The sequence below is a fragment of the Strigops habroptila genome, chromosome 10, assembly GCF_004027225.2.
Source record: "Strigops habroptila isolate Jane chromosome 10, bStrHab1.2.pri, whole genome shotgun sequence".
Classification (NCBI taxonomy): domain Eukaryota; kingdom Metazoa; phylum Chordata; class Aves; order Psittaciformes; family Psittacidae; genus Strigops; species Strigops habroptila.
The window spans coordinates 18387108-18406381 of NC_046359.1; the positions used below are offsets into that span (position 1 = coordinate 18387108).

The following is a 19274-nucleotide window of genomic DNA, read 5'->3' on the forward strand; positions in this document are numbered from 1 at the left end:
AGACTACCAGCTCCAATCCTGTCAGTACAGCCTGAGGTGCTGCTGCCCTTCCTTGCTACGAGGGCACACTGCAGGCTCATGTCCTACTCATCAAGTAACAGGACTCCACATCCTTTTCCACAGAGCTGCATCCCAGGCATCCAGGGCCTGGCCTGCTGTACTACAGGATCATTTTTCCCTCCCAAGCACGGGACTTTGCACTTACCCCTGCTGAACTTTGTAACATTTCTGTCAGTGCATTCCTCCAGCCTGACCAAGATCTCCTGAATGGAAGTCCTACAATATGCTTTAAAAAAATGAATAGTAAAGACATCCATCAGCAATTTTGGCACAGATGCAGAGATTTCAGCACTGTGATCAAAACTGAACTGCCTGCAGAGCTTTAGATGCAGAATCCCTTCAGTATTTCACAGCTTAAGAATGTGTTTTCCTTTGGTAGTCCACAGGCGTTGCCACTAAAACTGGTCTCCAGCCTAAACAGTCTACTGGCTGAAGTCCATCTCATTCTCACATCTCTTTAACTCATCTCTATAGTGGCTTTACTTGAATGACATTTACTTTTGTCTCATTGTGTTTACTGTTGTCATCTATTTGCAGAGTTTCATCACTGGTGATTATAAAAATTATAGAGGAAGAGCTGAAAGTCACTTTCTTCTTTGGCCTGTCTCCTGCTTTCTGAGACATAACTATTGGCCGTATTGGTTTGTTATTCCCTGTCACTGGTGTCTCTTTTACGGTCCTCTGGAATCTCATCAAGCGAAAGCACAGGAGTTGCAAAAGGCATCGTCGAAACTGCAAGAGAGAATAATCAGAATGAAGTTACAACTTCCTAAGTATTCACTTCCTAAGCGTTCATTATCACATATGATCTACTGAAGACAGCAGTACAGTAAATGACTCAACATGCAGATTTCTGTAACAAACATGGTGGGTTTTTAGTGAGTACCTTTAGGATCACCTAACCAGTAGGGAGCACTGAAATGCAATTTAATATTTTACCAGCAGCAAGATCTGCAAAGAACATGGGGTCTAGGCTCCATGTAGCTCCTAGTGCTATAGGTATTGTTCCTGTATTCAAAGATCACACATTTGATCTAGCAGGGGAAGAATATTCTCATAAACACTTCACAGGAGGATGCAGAGGGAAGAAACAAGGGGAAGAAGGAGACACAAAGTGTTTTCTTCCTTTTAATTCCAGGGTCTGGAATTTTAACAAAAGCATTGAAGGACACAGACATAAAATGAAATTGCAATGGCTGGTAACACAGAACTAAAGTGTTCCCTTTGGATATGGAGGGAACAGAAGTCTTTCAGCTAACTAGAAACCACTTATGATACAGGAAGTCTGTTCCACCTTGAGACTAAATTAATGCAAAGTATTCATTGAAAGCTCATATCAGGACAAAGAATGATAATTCCAGTGGTAGCACTGTTTTAAATGCTCCAATTATGGTCACCTCTTCACAAAGCAAAGCATTCAGGTATGGGGGTTAAAGGATACACTCACTCAGTAGTTCCACGTCTGCACACATCTAAAGTTTAAATATGATCCTTTGGGGAAATTCTCTGGTTTTGCAAGAAAAAAACCCCACAGAACAACAAAGGGGGCTTAGAAAGAAACAATCAACCTTTTCTCGGAAAAGGGAGGACATCTTTCTTAACAGTCTTCTATTAGCTGTGTTAAAGATTATTCTGTATTATCCTGCATGGCTATTTGTTTTTCCAGCTATTATGCAAGAAGCCCTCCGACATGCCAGTTTGGAACAAGATTTTCTTATAGGAAATTAATGCTATTCTGACACAGGTGAGGCAATAGGTCCATTTGGGAAGGGGACCTAGCAAGTTACAAGATGATAGAGAAAGACAATCTGGTGCAAGAGAATGGTCATGTGGAGGCCCTGAAGATTTTGGAGATGATGTCATACCTCAGAGTAGCACAGAAGTGAGAAGGCACAAGCATGTTAGAACATGTCAAATAGAGGGAGGATATTCTAGAGAAGAACTGGTTTTAGGATTCCTTTTGAAGGCAAAATAACCCAGAAGATAAGTGAAAATATTATCATTTTGGTCTTAATCTGGAATTAGAGGTGAGAAGCACTTCACAATGTGTCTCCAATAAGCGTGTTCAGCCGATTTGTTCTTATCCTGGCTATGACTTCACTGGCATTTGCCTGGTCCCAGTTTGATTCGCTTCTGAATATCAGAACCTACACAATCTTTTTCAGGTAAATTACTCAGTCTGACATCTAGGTACAGAGTCAGTGCCACTGTACTAAAAAGAATCCTTCTGTTGAAAAATACTCTTTTTGAACACAATTGTTATTAGCTCCCAATATCCAGGTCAGCTCTGATACCGTGCAGCTGTGTAACCTTGCATCAGCCTGCTGTGAAATAGGCTGGCAGGGGGGGAAGTTGCAAGACACCACGTTAGAGGCTTCCTGCCTTCACTTAGAAACAGCATTTAAGCTCACCTTTGACCTCAGTCCTGGCCTGAGCTGCCCTACAGCCCTTTGCCTGGCTGCCCACTTGGCGGATCAGACCCACTGACTTGGCAGATCAGACCCACTGACTTGGCTGCCTTGTCCCCACAGCTGCTGGCTGGCTCAGGCTGCTGCATGGCAATTGCAAACCAGGTAAGGAATCACAGAAAGTTCCATCTGTATAATGAGCCAAGAGGTAATGAAACCCCAGGGAAATCCTTCTAGCAATCATTGATGGGTTTATACCCTTTCTCAAGTGATTCTATTAAAATACAGATATATTTAACTCTATACAATTTTGGTTTCAGAAGTTTATGATGTGCATGTTACACTTCCAGTTAGTTTTCTGGGTTACAGTCAAGCTATTTTAATGTCTAAATAAATTCACGAACATTCAGCGGTTATCTTTATAGTACTGATGATTTAGAGAAAGATGTGTAGTTCTCTAGTTTCCATATATTTGACACGCCCCTGGTAACTCCAAATACTTCCATTGTCTCTTTGCTCTGTAAAGCACTGAAATGAGCTATTACAACCATTATATCAGCAGTCTACTGTTCATAATGAAGAATACAAAAGCAGACAAAAATAAAAACTTGTTTCTCACGGAAAAGTATGTCTTCTTAACAGTACATAATTTGTCCCCAAAAAACATTTCACTGTCATCCACGTGAGATTCTGGTTATGAATACAATGTAGCTCTGCAAAATGTTACTGGTGTAATATTTGAAATACCATGCAGAGTTGTTCAATCCTTGTGTTTCCATAACAGAGAAGTCAGAGGCAGGTTTTTTCTTTCCTAGAAAACCTGGATATTCTGAATTTTCTCTGATGGAGGTCTGTTGTGATAAGGGAGTGATTTAGATGCGGTTTTCTAGGTGTAATCCTTTTCATAGGTAAACTGTCAAAACCAGACACTTAAATTTTGACACTCCTTCCCTTTCATGTGTGTTCTCATGTGTGAATCCAGACATCTAAAAGCAGTTTCTGATAAGTAAGTACTTTAAGCACCATCAGGGAATTTAATTATGTTAGATCTTCACCATTTATTCTAGCTGTTCAAATTAAAAAAAAAAAAAAAAAAATTAAAAAAAAAAGTAAGATTTACGGATTAAAGATTTTCTTATTTGAATAACTAGTTGCAGAGTTTAGATCTGATTTACTTTAGTGCACCTACCTTTCTACTCATGAAGATATAGATGACTGGATTGTAAGCAGTGCTTGACTTGGCAAAGAAAGATGGGATGATGGCTACTGTTGGAGTTACAAGGTTGCTATAGCCATATGTTACCAGGAGGGAAACCACTGCATAGGGCATCCAACAAATAAGGAATGTGGAGATCATTAAGAAACACATTTTAGCCACCTTCTTTTCATATTTTAGAAGTTTGATCACTTGAACAGTCTGGAAATCTTCCACACAGCGAAGCTGCAGGAGAAAAAGAGAAAATAGTGAAGTACAATAACTCTATATTTTATTGAAAAATTATTAGTTCTACATTTATTTATAACTAATTTACTAATTCAATTTTAGGCAGAGACACTGCACACCTTAGCTTGTGAACTACAATTCTTCTGGAAGTTTATGCCATGCATACCAGACTTCTACTGTGTATATTAGGTGTAAAAATACAATTTGAGGAAAACCAGGATAGCATATCTTTTGGAAAACAACAAATCAAGTGATATAGCAAAACATGCTGCAATTATAAGTATTTTAGAAAACTAACTTGCCCTCATCCACTGGCATAAGCAAGTTCAGTTTACATTTAGTGATTCTTTGTCTGACTAGTTAGACAATCCTGTAGATTTGCATCATCAGCAATCTTTAAAGAGAAGAAAATTTCGTAAACAGATTTCTCTGTACTGCTCTGCTACTTAGTTTGTTACCCTGAAATTATGAAATCTTTATTTACAGTAGAGTATTAGGTTCCCAGTGCTATCTGAGTGAGTCATAAAGTGAAGAAAAGATGGGACAAGTATGTGAGCATTCTCTATAACAATTATCAATTGTTTCAATACTGTTGACCACAAACTTGAATGGATCCAGACTAATTACTCACAGAATACAAAACATTAACACTTTCTGACACAAAGGATCTGGACTGAATTAAAATGAGTTGCCTTAACATGGAAAACTGTTTTAACAGGGCTTAATATCCACTTGGAAGAGTTTTACAGGGTTATCTTCTCGGGAGTGGGGAGGAGGAGAGTGTTCTTTAATCAGGAAAACTGCAGTTTTATTTTTGCCCTTTTTCAAGGCAAAAAAAAAAAAAAATCCTTATGTGGATTAGTGAGTGTGAGCTGTTCTGTAAACTGCCTCTCCATAAAACTAGAGAACAAATAGATCTTGGTAACTCTAGGTTGGTTCTCCTCCAACCCTTCATCCTTTCTAGTGGTCCCTGACATGGATGAATATTAAACATTCAAAAGTTGGAATAGAAAGGAAGAGCGTGAATTTAGGCTCTGATCCAAGCTTAATATACAGCATTTTTCACTAAAAATGTTACATTAAGAGAACTCTTTTTTGAATTAACTTACCATTCTTATTGCATAAACAATATGGCCATAGCAATAGGCTATGATCCCAACAGGTGCTACTAGACAGCCAAGGAAAAAAAGGATCACAAAGGAGGTATCATTGGGATCTTTTGACTTCCAGTCCACTGAGCAACCTAATCCATGGATTTCCAGTGTGTATCTGTTCCAGCCCAAAAGAGGTGCTCCAGTCCAGGCTAATGAGTAGAGCCAGATGTACGTGATAGCCCGCCAAGACCAAGAGAAGTCAATCACTTTTGCATGGACTACTCGCATGTAGCGTTCATAGGCAAGAACAGTGAGAGTCATAATTGAAACAATTCCTGTAAGAAAAATAAAGAAAATAATTAAATTATTCACAAACATTGCAAATTGGACTGAAGTCCTCTTGACAAATGCTTCCTTTGCTAGCAGGTTAACTCAAAATTAGCTGGCTCATATTAGGAATCTTACACCAATAAGCTTTGTGGGTGACACCCAATCACTCACTACTAACTCAAACAGTATCACTAACTTCAAAACTCCTCAGAGAAGGGTGCTGACATGTGACCCATGACATACAATAGCCAAGAAGTAGGACAAGGAAAAAAAAAAAAAATAGAGCAAACCAATATTTCTTCCTAAATATTACTTCATTAAGTGAGAAATCATGCTCGCATTGAGACTTTTCTGTTAGCAGTTGTTGAGGGGTTTGCTGTTGTTGTCGTTGGGTTGATTGGTTTTGGGGTGTTTTTGTTTGCTTGTTTTGGGGTGGGGTTTTTTGGGGGGAGTTGTTTTAAGGTTGGGGTATTTGGGGGTTTTTTGGTTTTGTTTTTGGTTGCGTTTTTTTTCTTTTTGAGGTTTAGCTGCCATATAAAAATGAGAATCAGCAATAACAAAATCTGTTAGAAACCTAGGGAATTCAGAGTTGAGACTCAAGCCGAAGAAAGCCTTCAACAACTGAAAGTATAGATGTACACCTTTAATGTGAACAAAATGACTATGAGAATTCCAACTTCTTTCATGGTTTCCTGGCAGTCTTCGCATTCCAAAGAACTACCAGGAATGTTGCTGTTTATGTTGCTGAAAGAGTCCCATTTGGAAGACACTGGGTTATTTGGAGTGTCCTTTCCTATCTTGCTGATACCACAAAAATATCAGCATTATTTTCAATTATTTGTGCACTCTCTTTCTTTTCAACCCCACTGCACACTTACTAACGTGTTATGCCAGAAATCACAGATTATTTTCAGCTCTCAGCATTACCTTATCCACACACTACCAATAAACTGCTTTTACTGAATGAGCAGAATTGAACTACAGGCAGCATCTCTCAGCATTCAGACATTGCTGACTGGAACAGAAATAGCCAGAGGAACAACTTCTGAGTAGTGTCATCAGCATTTCTGAAGCTATTTAACTCAGAGGCATATCCAAGATTGCACAGGGTTTGGTTTGGGTTTTTTTTCTTGCTTTCCCCTCCTTTAATGTTACCAAAAAAAAAAAAAAAAAAAAGAGTATTTCATGCACTTTTATTTTCATACTACTAGACTCCCACAGAATGCAGAAAACTTAGGATTGAAAATTTGACTGTCCATCTTTTTAACATAGAAATCCCAGAGAGTAACTCTTATGACTTAAAACACCCATTACTGCATAGGAATATTTTAGAACTGTTTCCATATTACATATGGAAATATTACTTTTTTCCTGGGCTTGATATTAATCCCAGGCTCTGAGAACAAAAAATCCAGGTTGATGCAAACACAGATCCACCATGAGAGGTAGTAAGTGAACTATCACAGGAGCCTGACACCTATAAGTAGATGGGCCCTGACACTCTCCACATGAGGGTTTTAAGAGAGGTAGCTGATGTTGTTGTGAGGTCTCTCTCCATAATCTTTGAGAAGTCATGGAGACTTGGGGACAACCCAGAAGACTGGAAGAAGGCAAATGTCACCTCCATCTACAAGAAGGGCTTAAAGGAGAATCCAGGAAATTACAGGCTCATCAGTCTTACTTCAGTCCCTGGGAAGGTTATGGCGTGAATCCTCCTAATTTCCCAGTTATGAAGCACATAACTGGGAAATGCCAACATGGACTCACCAGGGGCAAAACGAGCTTGACAAACCTGACCAACCTCTACAACCTGTTCGGTTGATGTGAGGCGAGCGCTGGGCATTGTCTACCTGGATTTCTCTAAGACTTTTGGTAGTCTCCCCCTGCCTCCTCCTAGAGAAACTGATGTATTATGGTCTAGGCAAGTGGCCTGTGTGGTGGGTGGGGAACTGGCTGCACCCAGGGTTAACCTATTAACCAGGTAGTGGTTAATAGCTCTTTTTCAAACTGGAAACCTGCCACTAGTGGGGTCCCCCAGGGATCGATATGGGGAGCAATGCTGTTCATGAGTGACCTGGGTGATGGGATCAAGTGTACCCTGAAGTTTGCTGATAATATCAAACTGAGTGGGGAAGGCCACCCTGCGAGGAGACCTCGAAAGATCGGAAGAGTGGGCTAACTAGACCCATATGAAGTTCAACAGGATAATTGTAAGGTCTGGGAAAAGATAAGCCAGGAGTGCAGCACAGGCATCTGCCCAGCTGGGGAGCAGCTGTGTGGAAAGGGACCTGGGGATCCTGGTGGACAATAGGCTCAATAAGAGAAAGCTGTGGCAAAGAAAGCCAAGAGGATGCTGGGTTACATCAATAAGGGCATTACCAGCAGAGATAAAGCTCACTCTACTCAATGCTTGTCAGGCCACACCTGGAATACTGTGTTCAGTTTTGGTTCCCGCTATGCAAAAAAAAGATGTGGACAGGCTGGAAAGGGTCCACAGGAAGGCCACAGAGATGATGAAAGGACTGGGAAGACATGTGAGAAAGGCCGAGAGAAAAGGTTTTGTTCAGCCTTGAGGAAAGAACGCTCAGGGGAGAACTTATCACCATGTTCCAGTATTTAAAAGGGTGGCTACAAAGACTCCCTTTATACAAGGAGTCACACAGAAAAGACAAGGGGTAATGGGCACAGATTACTCCTGGGGACATGCCAACTGGACACTAGAGGAAAATTTTTCACAATAAGAACAATCAGCCATTGGAATAATCTCCCAAGGGAAGTGGTGGACTCCCCCACATTGGAAACTTTAGATTCAGTGGGACAGGGTTCTGGGTTATCTTGTCTAGACTGTGCTTTTGCCAAGAAAGGTTGCAACAGATGACCCCTGGGGTCCCTTCCAACCTGGTATTTTATGATTCTATGAATCTTCATTAGTGGACTGTATGATTTGATTTTACTGTAAACTCTGTGTAATTTGAAGGTTAAACCTAGGGTTTCAAGGTTTCAAATACTACCACAAGTTTTTTAAGCCCTCAAAATACAAGCAGCTGCACAACTCTCAGTTACACCACAAACTCTTGCTTTTGATAGAAATAATGAGTGTAATTCTTGGCAAGAGTTTTCCAGCTTGTAGAAATTCCAACTATTTCTTTTATTCCTAAATCTAAAGTACCAAAAAAAAAACCTCAAAACCCCTCAATAAGTAGAATCTCCAAAACTCTCAAAATTACTTAGGAGCTTATGTTCCACTATAAGTCAGTGAACCATAAGGTCCAGTTTTGAGCTGGGGGATGGGGGAGGTTCTTGGTTTTTCAATATGACTTCCATACAGAGAAGAACAAGACTAGAACAGAAAAAATCTGAAATTCCTCCCCGCTATGCATCTTTTCCATTCTGCATCAACATGCAACCAACACACATTTGATATGTCTAACAAAAACTTTGAGAAAGAAGCAGGACAGGTTATTGATGAGGTTATTCTAGTTATGTGAGGTAGACCATTAAAGTATGAACTGACTTTAATATCTTTGAATGATCTGTAACAATGACTGGAAACTTTAGATGCGATTTGAGTTTCACAACTACTGGGAATTTCAGCTATTCTGTGTGCACACTTTGTGGCAACAAATTCCATTATGAAGCTGCAAAGCCATAAAAGCAGAAGACGCCCAAGGGACTCTAAGTGGCTAGAGCTGGAATATGCCTGCCGCCTCCACATGTAATAATACAAACTAATAACACTCATGGCAGCAAAGATATTAAAAAAATATTACATATTACATATTTACATCATGTATGTTCTTGCACTGATTCCAGCTACCTCATATATGATTTATGCATGTAGATGGCTCTGTTTTCCATGTACAAGTCAGTTTTTGTGGCCTAGTGCAGAGGAAAACACTGAAATTTATTTCCTCCAAGCCCCCAAGCAGCTTTTCTAGAAACGATTTAGATTTCATTCTGAGTTGCATATTTTAATACGATGAAATATGTGCGGATTAAAAAAAAAAAAAATCTGCTACAGAAAGCCATTATGGTTATTGTTTGGATATTAGCCCTGAAACGAGAACCTGCACTATTCTTCAAGCGAGGAAGAGGCAAATACGGGAATTGATTACTTTGACTCTTAGCAAAAACATGCATTTCATTTCGTTTTTCATTTTTATGAAAATGCATTTCATTTTTAGTTTTTACCTGAAACAGATTTCGTCATGCTTAAAGCTTCTTGAGATACTCAAGATATATGTATTCTGATTCAAGACTAAGGCCCAAGATTCTTAGGGTTGATTTACTCTACTAGTAAATCAGTCTTCCTGACTGTCTCTGAAAGACTTGACTGCTCAGTGTTTGCAGGTAGTACTTGTCTGATCTACAGATTTTCATCTCAGAGAATACTCCTATCTGTAAGTACTGATTATAAGCATAAACACATTTTCTGTTTAGGAACTACAGATGCTAGTTTTGGCTCCGATTTAAGTCTGGGAAACTACCCTAGCATGAATGGGGTAATTCCCATCTAAGCTGCATAGGTCAAATGTAGCAGAAGATAAGTGTGTTCTTGTTTAAGCCTGTGGTGTGCAATTTCTATATTACAACTCTTCCTCTGTTGCTGCAGCCAGCCACTCAGAATCAGGGAGGAATGACAGACCATTTCTCACTGTTTAGGTTTTTTTGAAAGAAGATTTTAATTTTTGCCATTTTTTATTTGTTTTCCTATTGAAACACTACATTTGGTGTAAATTTGATTATGTCTCTTATGTGATAATTATTCCTTCTGCACCCTGGGTTTTTAGAATCATAGAACAGTTTGGGTTGGAAGGGGCCTTCAAAGGTCATCTAGTCCAACTCCCCTCCCTCACCTCATGAAGAGCAGGGACATCCCCAACGAGACCAGGTTGCCCAGAACCACATCCAGCCTGGCCTTGAATGTCTCCAGGGATGGCACATCCACCTCTGTGGGCAACCTGTGCCAGTGTTTTACCACCCTCATTGTGAAGAATTTTTTTCTTACACCCAGCCTGAATCTCTCCTCTTTTAGTTTAAAACCATCACCCCTCATCCTATTGCAACAAGCACTGCTAAAAAGTCTCTTCCTATCTTTATTACAGGCCCCTTTTAAGTACTGAAAGGCTGCAATAAGTTCTCCCCAGAGTCTTCTCTCCAGGAAGAGAAGAAGAAATTATGCTATGGCATAATGTAGCAAAAGAGATTCAACTCTGAGACAGACCATGACTTCTGTCAAAGGACATACTTTCTATATCAATTTATCCTTGACCTATATCCAAGTGCTGAATTACTATTTTGCATACTAATCAGAGGGGAAAGCCTCTCTTCTGAAATCCCTCCTTGCTTCATTAGCATTTGAAAAGCTAGACAGCAGCAATTTAGCTGAAGCAACTTCTTGTCCAAGACAAGGTGCTACTTCAGTCTGCAGTTTTGTATTACAAAATATATAACCAGTCTATTTAAATTCAGCAATTAGGTGTATGATATGTTTTAGGCAACAGCTATGTATCACTTCTAAAGTTTCAACAAAGTAGAGCACCTGCAGGCAAATCTAGGTGGATGAAAATCACTTCTCCTAGGCATAATAGACTTGTATGTTTTATATACACCTCTCCTATAAAACTACAGAGGAATTAATCACCTCTTTTATATTCAATCCTGCAGGTGATTAACTGACTTAAAAAAAAAATTGCTAAAGCTGAAAGCACGCTACCTGAGTCTCCAGCTGTCTGTAACACAAGATCCTAAAACCGTCTGCTGAGTGACTGTATAAAACGCTTTTAGTGAGATTAAATCTGTGCATATAACATACATTGCTAATGCAAGAGAGTGGCACAGGGCCTCATTCCTTCAGTATGCAGAGAAAATCCTTAGATGACGTAGCTAAAAATGATACACAGATAAACGTGTTTGCTTTGTTTTAAAATAGGTTGTAACTGAAGCCAGGTCCACAGGAAAGTCTCTAGCAATTAGTCCTTATGTCAGTATAATATGTGTGTGTGTGTGAGAGAGAGAAAGAAGAAGTAGGGAGGAAATCAGCTTGACTTGAAGCAAGTAAATAGCATGGCCTCAGCTGTACACTCTGCAGCTTTTCTCAGGAAAGTAAAACTGCTTACAAAATTTCCCGTGCTCCAGTTCACATTACTGGATAGGAGTATACACCTGGATCTCAACATTTACTTGTTATCTCATCAAGATCTAGCCACCATATACCAATAGTGACTTGTCCAGAAGGGTCATAATACTTTCAATTAACTTGACATTAAAAGCTGGCAGTGTTTATTTACCCTTACAAGAACAGCTTACGGTTAGGAAATACAAGTGTCTCTAATCACACTTCAGTAGCACTAGCCTTTCAATCACGAACAATGAAAGTTTAATAATAGAAAGCCTACCCCAAAGTACACCCTTACTATGCAATCTTCTGTCCAGACACTGCCTCAGAGATGTGATTTTTGCTCCTGTTCCTCAAGATCATTCCTGTTACTAACCAGTTTTACCACTCTTTTCTTCTTTTGCCTAATAAAACATATCAGAAAGCGTTAGAAGAACGCTCCTGGCAGATGGTTTAGTTGCCATTTCTTGTAGCTGAAGTGAGTTATGTTTGAAAAGTACATATGTATGTTCCATATGATCAGACTAGCTTACTTCTGAACCCTCAGGGCCTATTCCTATGTGCAGAAGGCATTAAAGCAGACATCCATTGCCTGGGGATGGGCAGTATACAAACTTTTCTTGTGCACATCAAGTCCTGCAACAGTCACTGTCATTTTAAAAAATCTTGTTTGTCTGCTTGTGAAAAACCAGCAGATGCACACAAAGATTATTATGCCTTGAGCCTGTATTGCACACACAAATACTTGCTTCAGGTAGGAGGATATCTGTATCTTTTAACAAAGACATTTGGGTATGTTTAGCTGCCAAGTGTCTGCTCTAGCAATTACACCCAAAAACTTATGCTCTCAGTGACAGACAGCAAACCTCCCAGGTATGAGTTGTTTTACTGAATCAGATTAAGAGATTACACGGATCGCTACTACTTGCAGCTTGGTCAACTACAGACCAAGAGTAGAAGAGGGAAAGAGTTACAAGCTTTTACATGAGGAGGGGGTGGCAGACTCAGTGGGACCAGCATACAGTTGACTGCACACGTCCATGGAAAGGCAACCCTCACAATTTAAATACATCACTTAATTGAAGTAGCTATCATATTCCACCAGGATACACCACCCATTAAAAATAAATACTGGAACTCAGTATAACTAAATTAAATGGGGATTAAGGTCTAAAACAGACAACCACGTCATCAAAGACTTGTCAGTTAGTTAATTGATCCATGTTGTTTTCTCCACACTAGTATATGGGGTGCAAAGAATGGCTTTGTAATAGCAAAGAGAAGCTCTTTTCATGGCCTCTATTATGAAGACATATGTACCTAAACTGTATCTTGATTTCAGATTCTAAGGAGTAAAAGAAAGTTGGGATTGTTACTTGTGTACAAGGACATATATTCAGTAGTAAAAATGATCAGTTTTGCACTGTAGCTAGCAAAACTCTGAACATTCTAAAGGCTCAATGAAAAACTTTCAAGTCCCAGGAAAAACAGCCAGCAATAGCACGAATAGCAAATTCTGAGTTGTACAACACAAGACAAGCAGATATTACTACATGGGCTTGCCTAGTAATAAAATTATCATAATGCAGAAGCGGACAATTGCAAGGAACACAAAAACCAGCCATTTATTCCTAGACACACAGTCTGTAGTTCTGTTGCGACCTTCTGAAATGAAAAGTTTCAGAACATGAACATCTGCTTTCCCTGGTAACACTAGCAAATATCTGAGAGCTGCACACCACAGAAATCATCCAATACCAAGCCTTGCACAAGTGAGTAACTACATCCTGCATCCACCACAGCTTCCAAGCCATACAAGCCATAAGATTTTTGCTGCACTATGCAGTAGCAGTCAAATTAGCCAAGAGCAACTGTTCTGCTGACAGTTGCAGCAAAATGACCAACAAAACGACCATAGACCAGCTGTATAACACGCACGGTTTATTAAACAAGCACACTAAAGCAAACAAACACACTAACCTGAATTGGGTATATATCTCTATATATATAGTAAATAAGTACAATAAAGCAAATCATATATATACACATATATATATAAGTAAAATATAGAGGAAAATCAGCAATGCATCAAATCTCTACTGCATAGAGAGAACAGAAATTAAGAAGAAATACATACATCACCAATTACCACTGAATTGCCATCCAGGCCCACACTTCCAGCTGGGAAGCCCCGTTGCAGCCAATGCTGGGAGCATCAGGTAAACGGAAAAATTCCTGCGCAGTACATCCATCCGCAGGTGAGGCTTCAGATTTGGCTGCAAGAGGGTCCAGCTTTTATACCCTTAGAAAACAACTGGCTTTATGTCAGATCTATAATTGTTTACTCATGGGGCCATGCAGTTTCTCATGATCTCACTATTGTCCACACCGAGAGCATTGGCCAGGAGCCCCAGTGTGGCCAAGTATGAAGGTCATAGAACAGCTGCACACCTATGTTTTCCTGCCTCTTTCCAACAAACTGTCATGATGAACATAAAAATACATAATCTATCGAATACACTGTGACAAAAAATGTACTTTGTTATGTCTCTCAGTCATGAGTGGGAATTAACTTGTTATGCCTCTTGGCCATGAGTGGGAATCAACTGTCAGCTAGGCTCCCACTCATTACATAAACAGGTTCCCATCCATTACGTCTACTGGAATCATGACTGATTTGCTTTGTCCCAGCAACCCAAAGGCAGACCAGAGTGCCATGTGAAACAAAGATTATGCAGGAAAGCTACAAAGCTTACTAAAGACTTTAATTTGCCTCACTAGAGCCAATTTTCAGTGCATACACATTGCACTGGCACGCTGTGATCCACCTTTAACTTACACACCTCTCCCAGAAAAAAAGTATCTGACATGAGGTTTAGATTTGGCAACTGATGTAGCCACTTTCACCGTAAGAAACACAAACCTGTTCTTTTGCAGCATCCTTTATCAGTAAAACAAAGCCGCATTCCTCTGACACTGTTACGACAGTCCTTGAACTTCGCATATGGACAGAGGAATTGGCGGCACGGCCGCGCAGGCTGGGCAGCGTTGGAGGCGGACGGGCAGAGCTGCTGCGGGGCGCAGTCGCGTTTCCAGCCGTGCCACCATGGCAGGACACTGCTAGCCCTGACACCGGAGTCGGGAGCGCTCCTCGCCCGCTGACTGCAGCGTTTCCTCACGTAAAATATAACCCCATGCTGTCTGCGCAACACTCGGTCAACTCGGAGACCCCTTTTAACAACGCTGCTCTTTTCCCCTAAGTTTCCCGTCACACCAGCATAGGCGGGAGGCCGAAACAGACTCCCAATGAACTCAGTGTCGGCTCCGGATCATCTTCTTCAGCGCTGCCGACCTTCTTACTAGAACTCCGGCGTGCGGGGCCGCCTGCAGAGGGACCCCAACCCCGGCCCCTGCCAGCCACCACAGCGGCAGCTCTTCACACTCCCTTCTGCCCGGGAGGGAGAGCGCCTCTCCCAGCGAGGAGCGGCCGGCGGGCTGCGCTGACTGGAACTGGACGAAGGGATGATGAAGGGAAGAAACTCCTGAGACTAGGCTGTGAGGTACGCGGCGGTTGCTTGAGGGCGGGGGAGAGGCGGGAGGAGGGACGGGAGCGGGAGCCCCGGGGAAAGCTGGCAAGGAGAGCGCGGACAGCCGAGAGGAGGGACCCAACGGGAGAGGGAGGAACAGGAGGCGACCGTGACCCCAGCACCCACCGAAGAGGCTGTTGCTGAAGCCGTCCCAGACGCAGCCGGCGGCGTCCCACACCCAGCGGCTCCTCAGGCAGGACATGAAGGTAAGGCTCACGCCGAAGACGGACACCAGCAGGTCGCTGAGGCTGATGTTGACGAGGAAGAGGTTGGTGGGCGTGCGGAGCCGCTTGAACTTGTAGTAGAGCACCAGTACCAGCAAGTTGTTGCACAAGCCCAGCATGCCGATGGTGGCGACGAGCAGTGCCAGCAGCTCGTAAGTGCTGGCGCTGAAGAGGGGACGGTCTCCCGGCACCTCCTGCTCCGCCGCCGCGGGTTCCGGGCGGCTCGTCGTGCCCGTGCTGTTCTCCGACTGCATGGCTCGTAGCCCGGCCACAGCGGGGCTAAACCTCTCCGCCCGCTCCTAGCCCCATGGCAGACCGCTGGTGAGGGCAGGAGGAGGAGCCCCCTCCGCCTTCCCGCCCACCGAGGGCGCGCCCTCAGGTGGCTTCGCCTTTGCCCGCCAGTGGGGAGCCCGGCGGCGTAAACCTTGAGAGCGTCTTACGCCGCCATACACGGGTGCTGCACGGCTCCTTCTCAACAAGTACCTCGCCTCTCCCCCTCGCTTGCTGCGGTTGGCAGCCTGGTCATGGCCTGGATGCGGTTGTCTCCTCATCTTCCCTAAAATCTTCTCTGTGTGTTTTGGCTCAGCACTGCTGCCTTCAGCAGCGCTCCCCTCTGGGGAGCTGCATTTGGGCAGATCATCTTTGCGCCCCACTCCTGGAAGAGGCAGAAACTGCTGAACCCATAGTTAAACTTCTCCAGATATCCTGCTGATGAGAACTCGTATTATGGCGATAGTTTCTTCTAAGGTGCTTCCCCACAGTGCTCAGAGGCGGCAATAGTAGTTGTGTCCTTAAAGCAACCAACAGCATTATGGCTCAGGCAAACTTGTGGCACAAGTGAACACCTTTCTGTCAGCCATGGAGCAAGTAAGGTACCAAAATTTGTGCGATGAAGTCACCTAATTGTATATGTTTGTCTCCGGTGTGTGTTGCGTGAAAACAGTACACAGGAATGGCCAAGCTGCCTGTGTACAGTCCTAGCAGGTTTCAGTGAGGGTGTCGTACTGACTCCCAGATGCACTAGGGTAGCTATACTGCCTCCAAACCCAACCTGTCCCTGAGCATATCACAGTGATTTTTGCTCAGCAAGGCCTAAAACACCTTGCCAAATCAAACATCAGTTTTCTTCACAGGAAGACCTGCAGTTTGTTTGCTTTCCTAGCAGACCTACACATGTGCTGGTGTGCGGCAGCCTTCACAAAGGCCCAAATAAAATTTTCAGTTTAGATCTATTCTTAGTGTAGGTGAAAAATCCCCAAACAATTAATGTCAGCTGTGGAAGCAACAGAATTTTCATGGAAATATGTCTTGGCAAACAATACCTATGTTTCTTCTCTTATACACATAGTGATATTAAAAGGGCTAGACTGAGGATGTGTTTCCTTGTGAACTGAGACTGAAAACACAGACAGTTGAGTTGGTTTGATATCTTTCAAAACACATATCTATATAGAATTTCTCTCTCTGTCTTCTGCTAGCATGCCTTTCAAGTCACAGGCTCTTTCCTGTCTTTCCTGGCAAGCAGATAGTGAGTAGAAAAGCTTTACTCAATACATTTGTTTCAGGAATCAGAAGATGCTGGTGGTTTGCTGCCTGTTTTGAACTTTGTAAAACTTATTATTTCAAAGGGCATGGTAGACAGCCAGACTGCAGTCCCAGAGAAGAGAAAAGAAGAAAAAGAAAAAGAAAAAACGGAAACAAAACCAGAAAGAAGCCTCCCCAAAAACCCCTGGCTTCAGCTTTTCAATTTGGATTTTTACATTTTTCTCCAGTCATTCTTTTTTCTTACATGTTCTCTTTGCAATTCTTTAGCCTTAAAGGCAGATGAAAGCCAAACGATTATTCACTGTATCTATATATAGCTGCATTGTGTAGGGTAAGGAGAGTTTATGGGCAAAAGAAACCTTTCATCTGTTCCCAACCACTTGGCACTAAAACAAGGCTTTTAACATAGATCTATGTCTGTTGATAATGTAATATGTAAGAAAAAGGAAAAAAAAAAGTACACAAGCCTAACGGCAAAGTTTGAGATTAGATCTTGATCTTGCAGAATTTGTAATCCTAGCTATATAATCCAGTTAACATTGGGATGTGATCTTTAAATCACAAAGCAGACTAAGTGGAAAAGTTGCAAGACTGAGAATATTCTGAATTTAGAAAAGTGTTTGGCTCAAACATGTTTCACTGAAGCACAAATGTTTGCAGTAGGGAGGGCACCCAATTGGGCCACCCTGGGAGGTGATGAGATGCTGTAAGAACATCTGTGCTAGAGCTGGAAGTTGGCTGCAGCATGTACCACGACATCTAAGCTCTAGGACACCTGGCATGTGTACAACTTGGTTGCCCAGAGAAGCTGTGGCTGCCCCATCCCTCGCAGTGTTCAAGGCCAGGTTGGACAGGGCTTTGAGCAACCTGGTCTAGTGGGAGGTGTCTCTGTCCATGGCAGGGGGCATGAAACTGGATGATCTTTAAGATCCCTTCCAACCCAAACCATTCTATGATTCTATGATTCTGTGATTCTATGAACTAAGGCCATTTTAGAGCTACTGTGTTTTCTTTGGGCTATTCTGAACCATTATTTTGCTTGGGGACAATTTGTCCTTGAGTAAAGGAAGTAGAGGAAGGAAAGAAGATCTGTCACCTTTTGCTTGTTTGTCTTTTGCAGTAGCTTCGGGTTATTTGTTACGAGCTGTCAAATAACATGGTCAGAATTTTGAAACTTGCATAGAATTTCATGATAGTTCTTGAGATAAAGACCGAAAAGGCTTAATTTTTCACTGGCCTGAGAATTTCCAATAATTGAGACTAATACAATTACACACTAAGATGAGGAGAGTTGGGAGGTTTGACTTCTGAATAAACATTATCTCTACCTTGTTCCATATCCAATGCTTTCCACAGTTTCAGTAAGGGAGACAGGAAAGAAAATGCTTTTCATTGCGTTAATGCTACTGTAGACTTACTAATGCAAGGACTTCCTGTTACTCATTAATTCAATATTGAATTTCCCTTTCAGACTTAGCTTATCTTCTAATGCAGTTCCTGTCTGGTTTTGTATGTCAATCCACTCAGTCATCACATCTCATTTTAAAATTGTGCTGTACATTTTTTTCTTTTTCAGTTTAAACATCAAAGACAACAGAATCACCTGGTACTGAAAGCAATTCTTCCTTATTTGGGGTTTCTGTGTATTTTTGTTATGCTATATAACATAAAGTTTCTTCACGGGTGGTTGCAAGGTAACAAAACATGGCTTTCTGTTCTTAACTTTTCCACTCTGAGGATGAACGTTAATACCTTTTATAAACCTTAAACCAGTGTAATAACAGTTGGGAAATGAGAAATATAGCCTCATGTTGTACAAACTTAGATGACACAAACTGGAAAAATTAATCAACAGGAAACACTGCTGAACAAGGATTCAGCTGGAAGCACTGTATCAAATACACCAGGACTCTGACCAAGATGCAGTATCTGACCAACCACTGAGTACCTTGGCACACAAGGGAAACATTGTCCTGGAGAATTACTGTTGGAACTAGCAAAAATGCACCTTCAAGCTATCCCTTCCCTTTTCCCTTTTCCTTTTCAAGCTATCCATCCTTTTCCAAGCTATTCCTCCCTTTTCAGTGCTGCCTTTCTGTGTCAACCTCAAGAAGTTTGATTGCTTTTGTTAGGTAGCATATCTTAAAACACCACTTCCCCTGAAGAACTAGCTATTTCATGCAGAGACACTGCATGCGCTATTTTTAGTAACTTTGTTTAATACCAAATTGTTGTCTTCCCTGTATGTTTCAAAAATGTTGCTCAGCTGATTTTCCCAGTGTGTGTAAAGACTATGGTCTTTATCTGTTTTTTTTGAAGTGATTTTTATATTCTTGAAACACACCTGATTAATATCAATCATTTAAATAACCACAAAGGTAATGTCTCCTTTCTTTTCAACTACATATCTCCACAGAGCAGGGAGTCCATGCACGGCAATTCAAGAAAGGCTTGACCAATAAGC

At 41.6% G+C, this 19274-nt stretch overlaps 1 protein-coding gene across 1 annotated transcript; it reads right to left on the reverse strand.

Annotated features, from left to right (window-relative positions):
- Positions 1-494: 494 nt before the first annotated feature.
- Positions 495-15519, reverse strand: OPN3 (opsin 3). Its single transcript, XM_030499752.1, has 4 exons — positions 15168-15519; positions 5022-5341; positions 3658-3909; positions 495-792 (listed from the first exon to the last, which is right to left on the reverse strand). Exons 1-4 carry the CDS (start codon positions 15517-15519, stop codon positions 529-531), a joined length of 1188 nt encoding a protein of 395 aa, XP_030355612.1. The 3' UTR covers positions 495-528.
- Positions 15520-19274: the final 3755 nt, after the last annotated feature.

Excerpts from the sequence above, each read along its gene's own strand:
- OPN3 (XM_030499752.1), bottom strand. The coding sequence starts at position 15,519 with ATGCAGTCGGAGAACAGCACGGGCACGACGAGCCGCCCGGAACCCGCG. Across the intron at positions 5,342-15,167 it reads CTTCAGCAACAGCCTCTTCG|GAATTGTTTCAATTATGACT; the intron begins GTGGGTGCTGGG and ends TTTTTCTTACAG. Across the intron at positions 793-3,657 it reads ATATCTTCATGAGTAGAAAG|TTTCGACGATGCCTTTTGCA; the intron begins GTAGGTGCACTA and ends TCTCTCTTGCAG.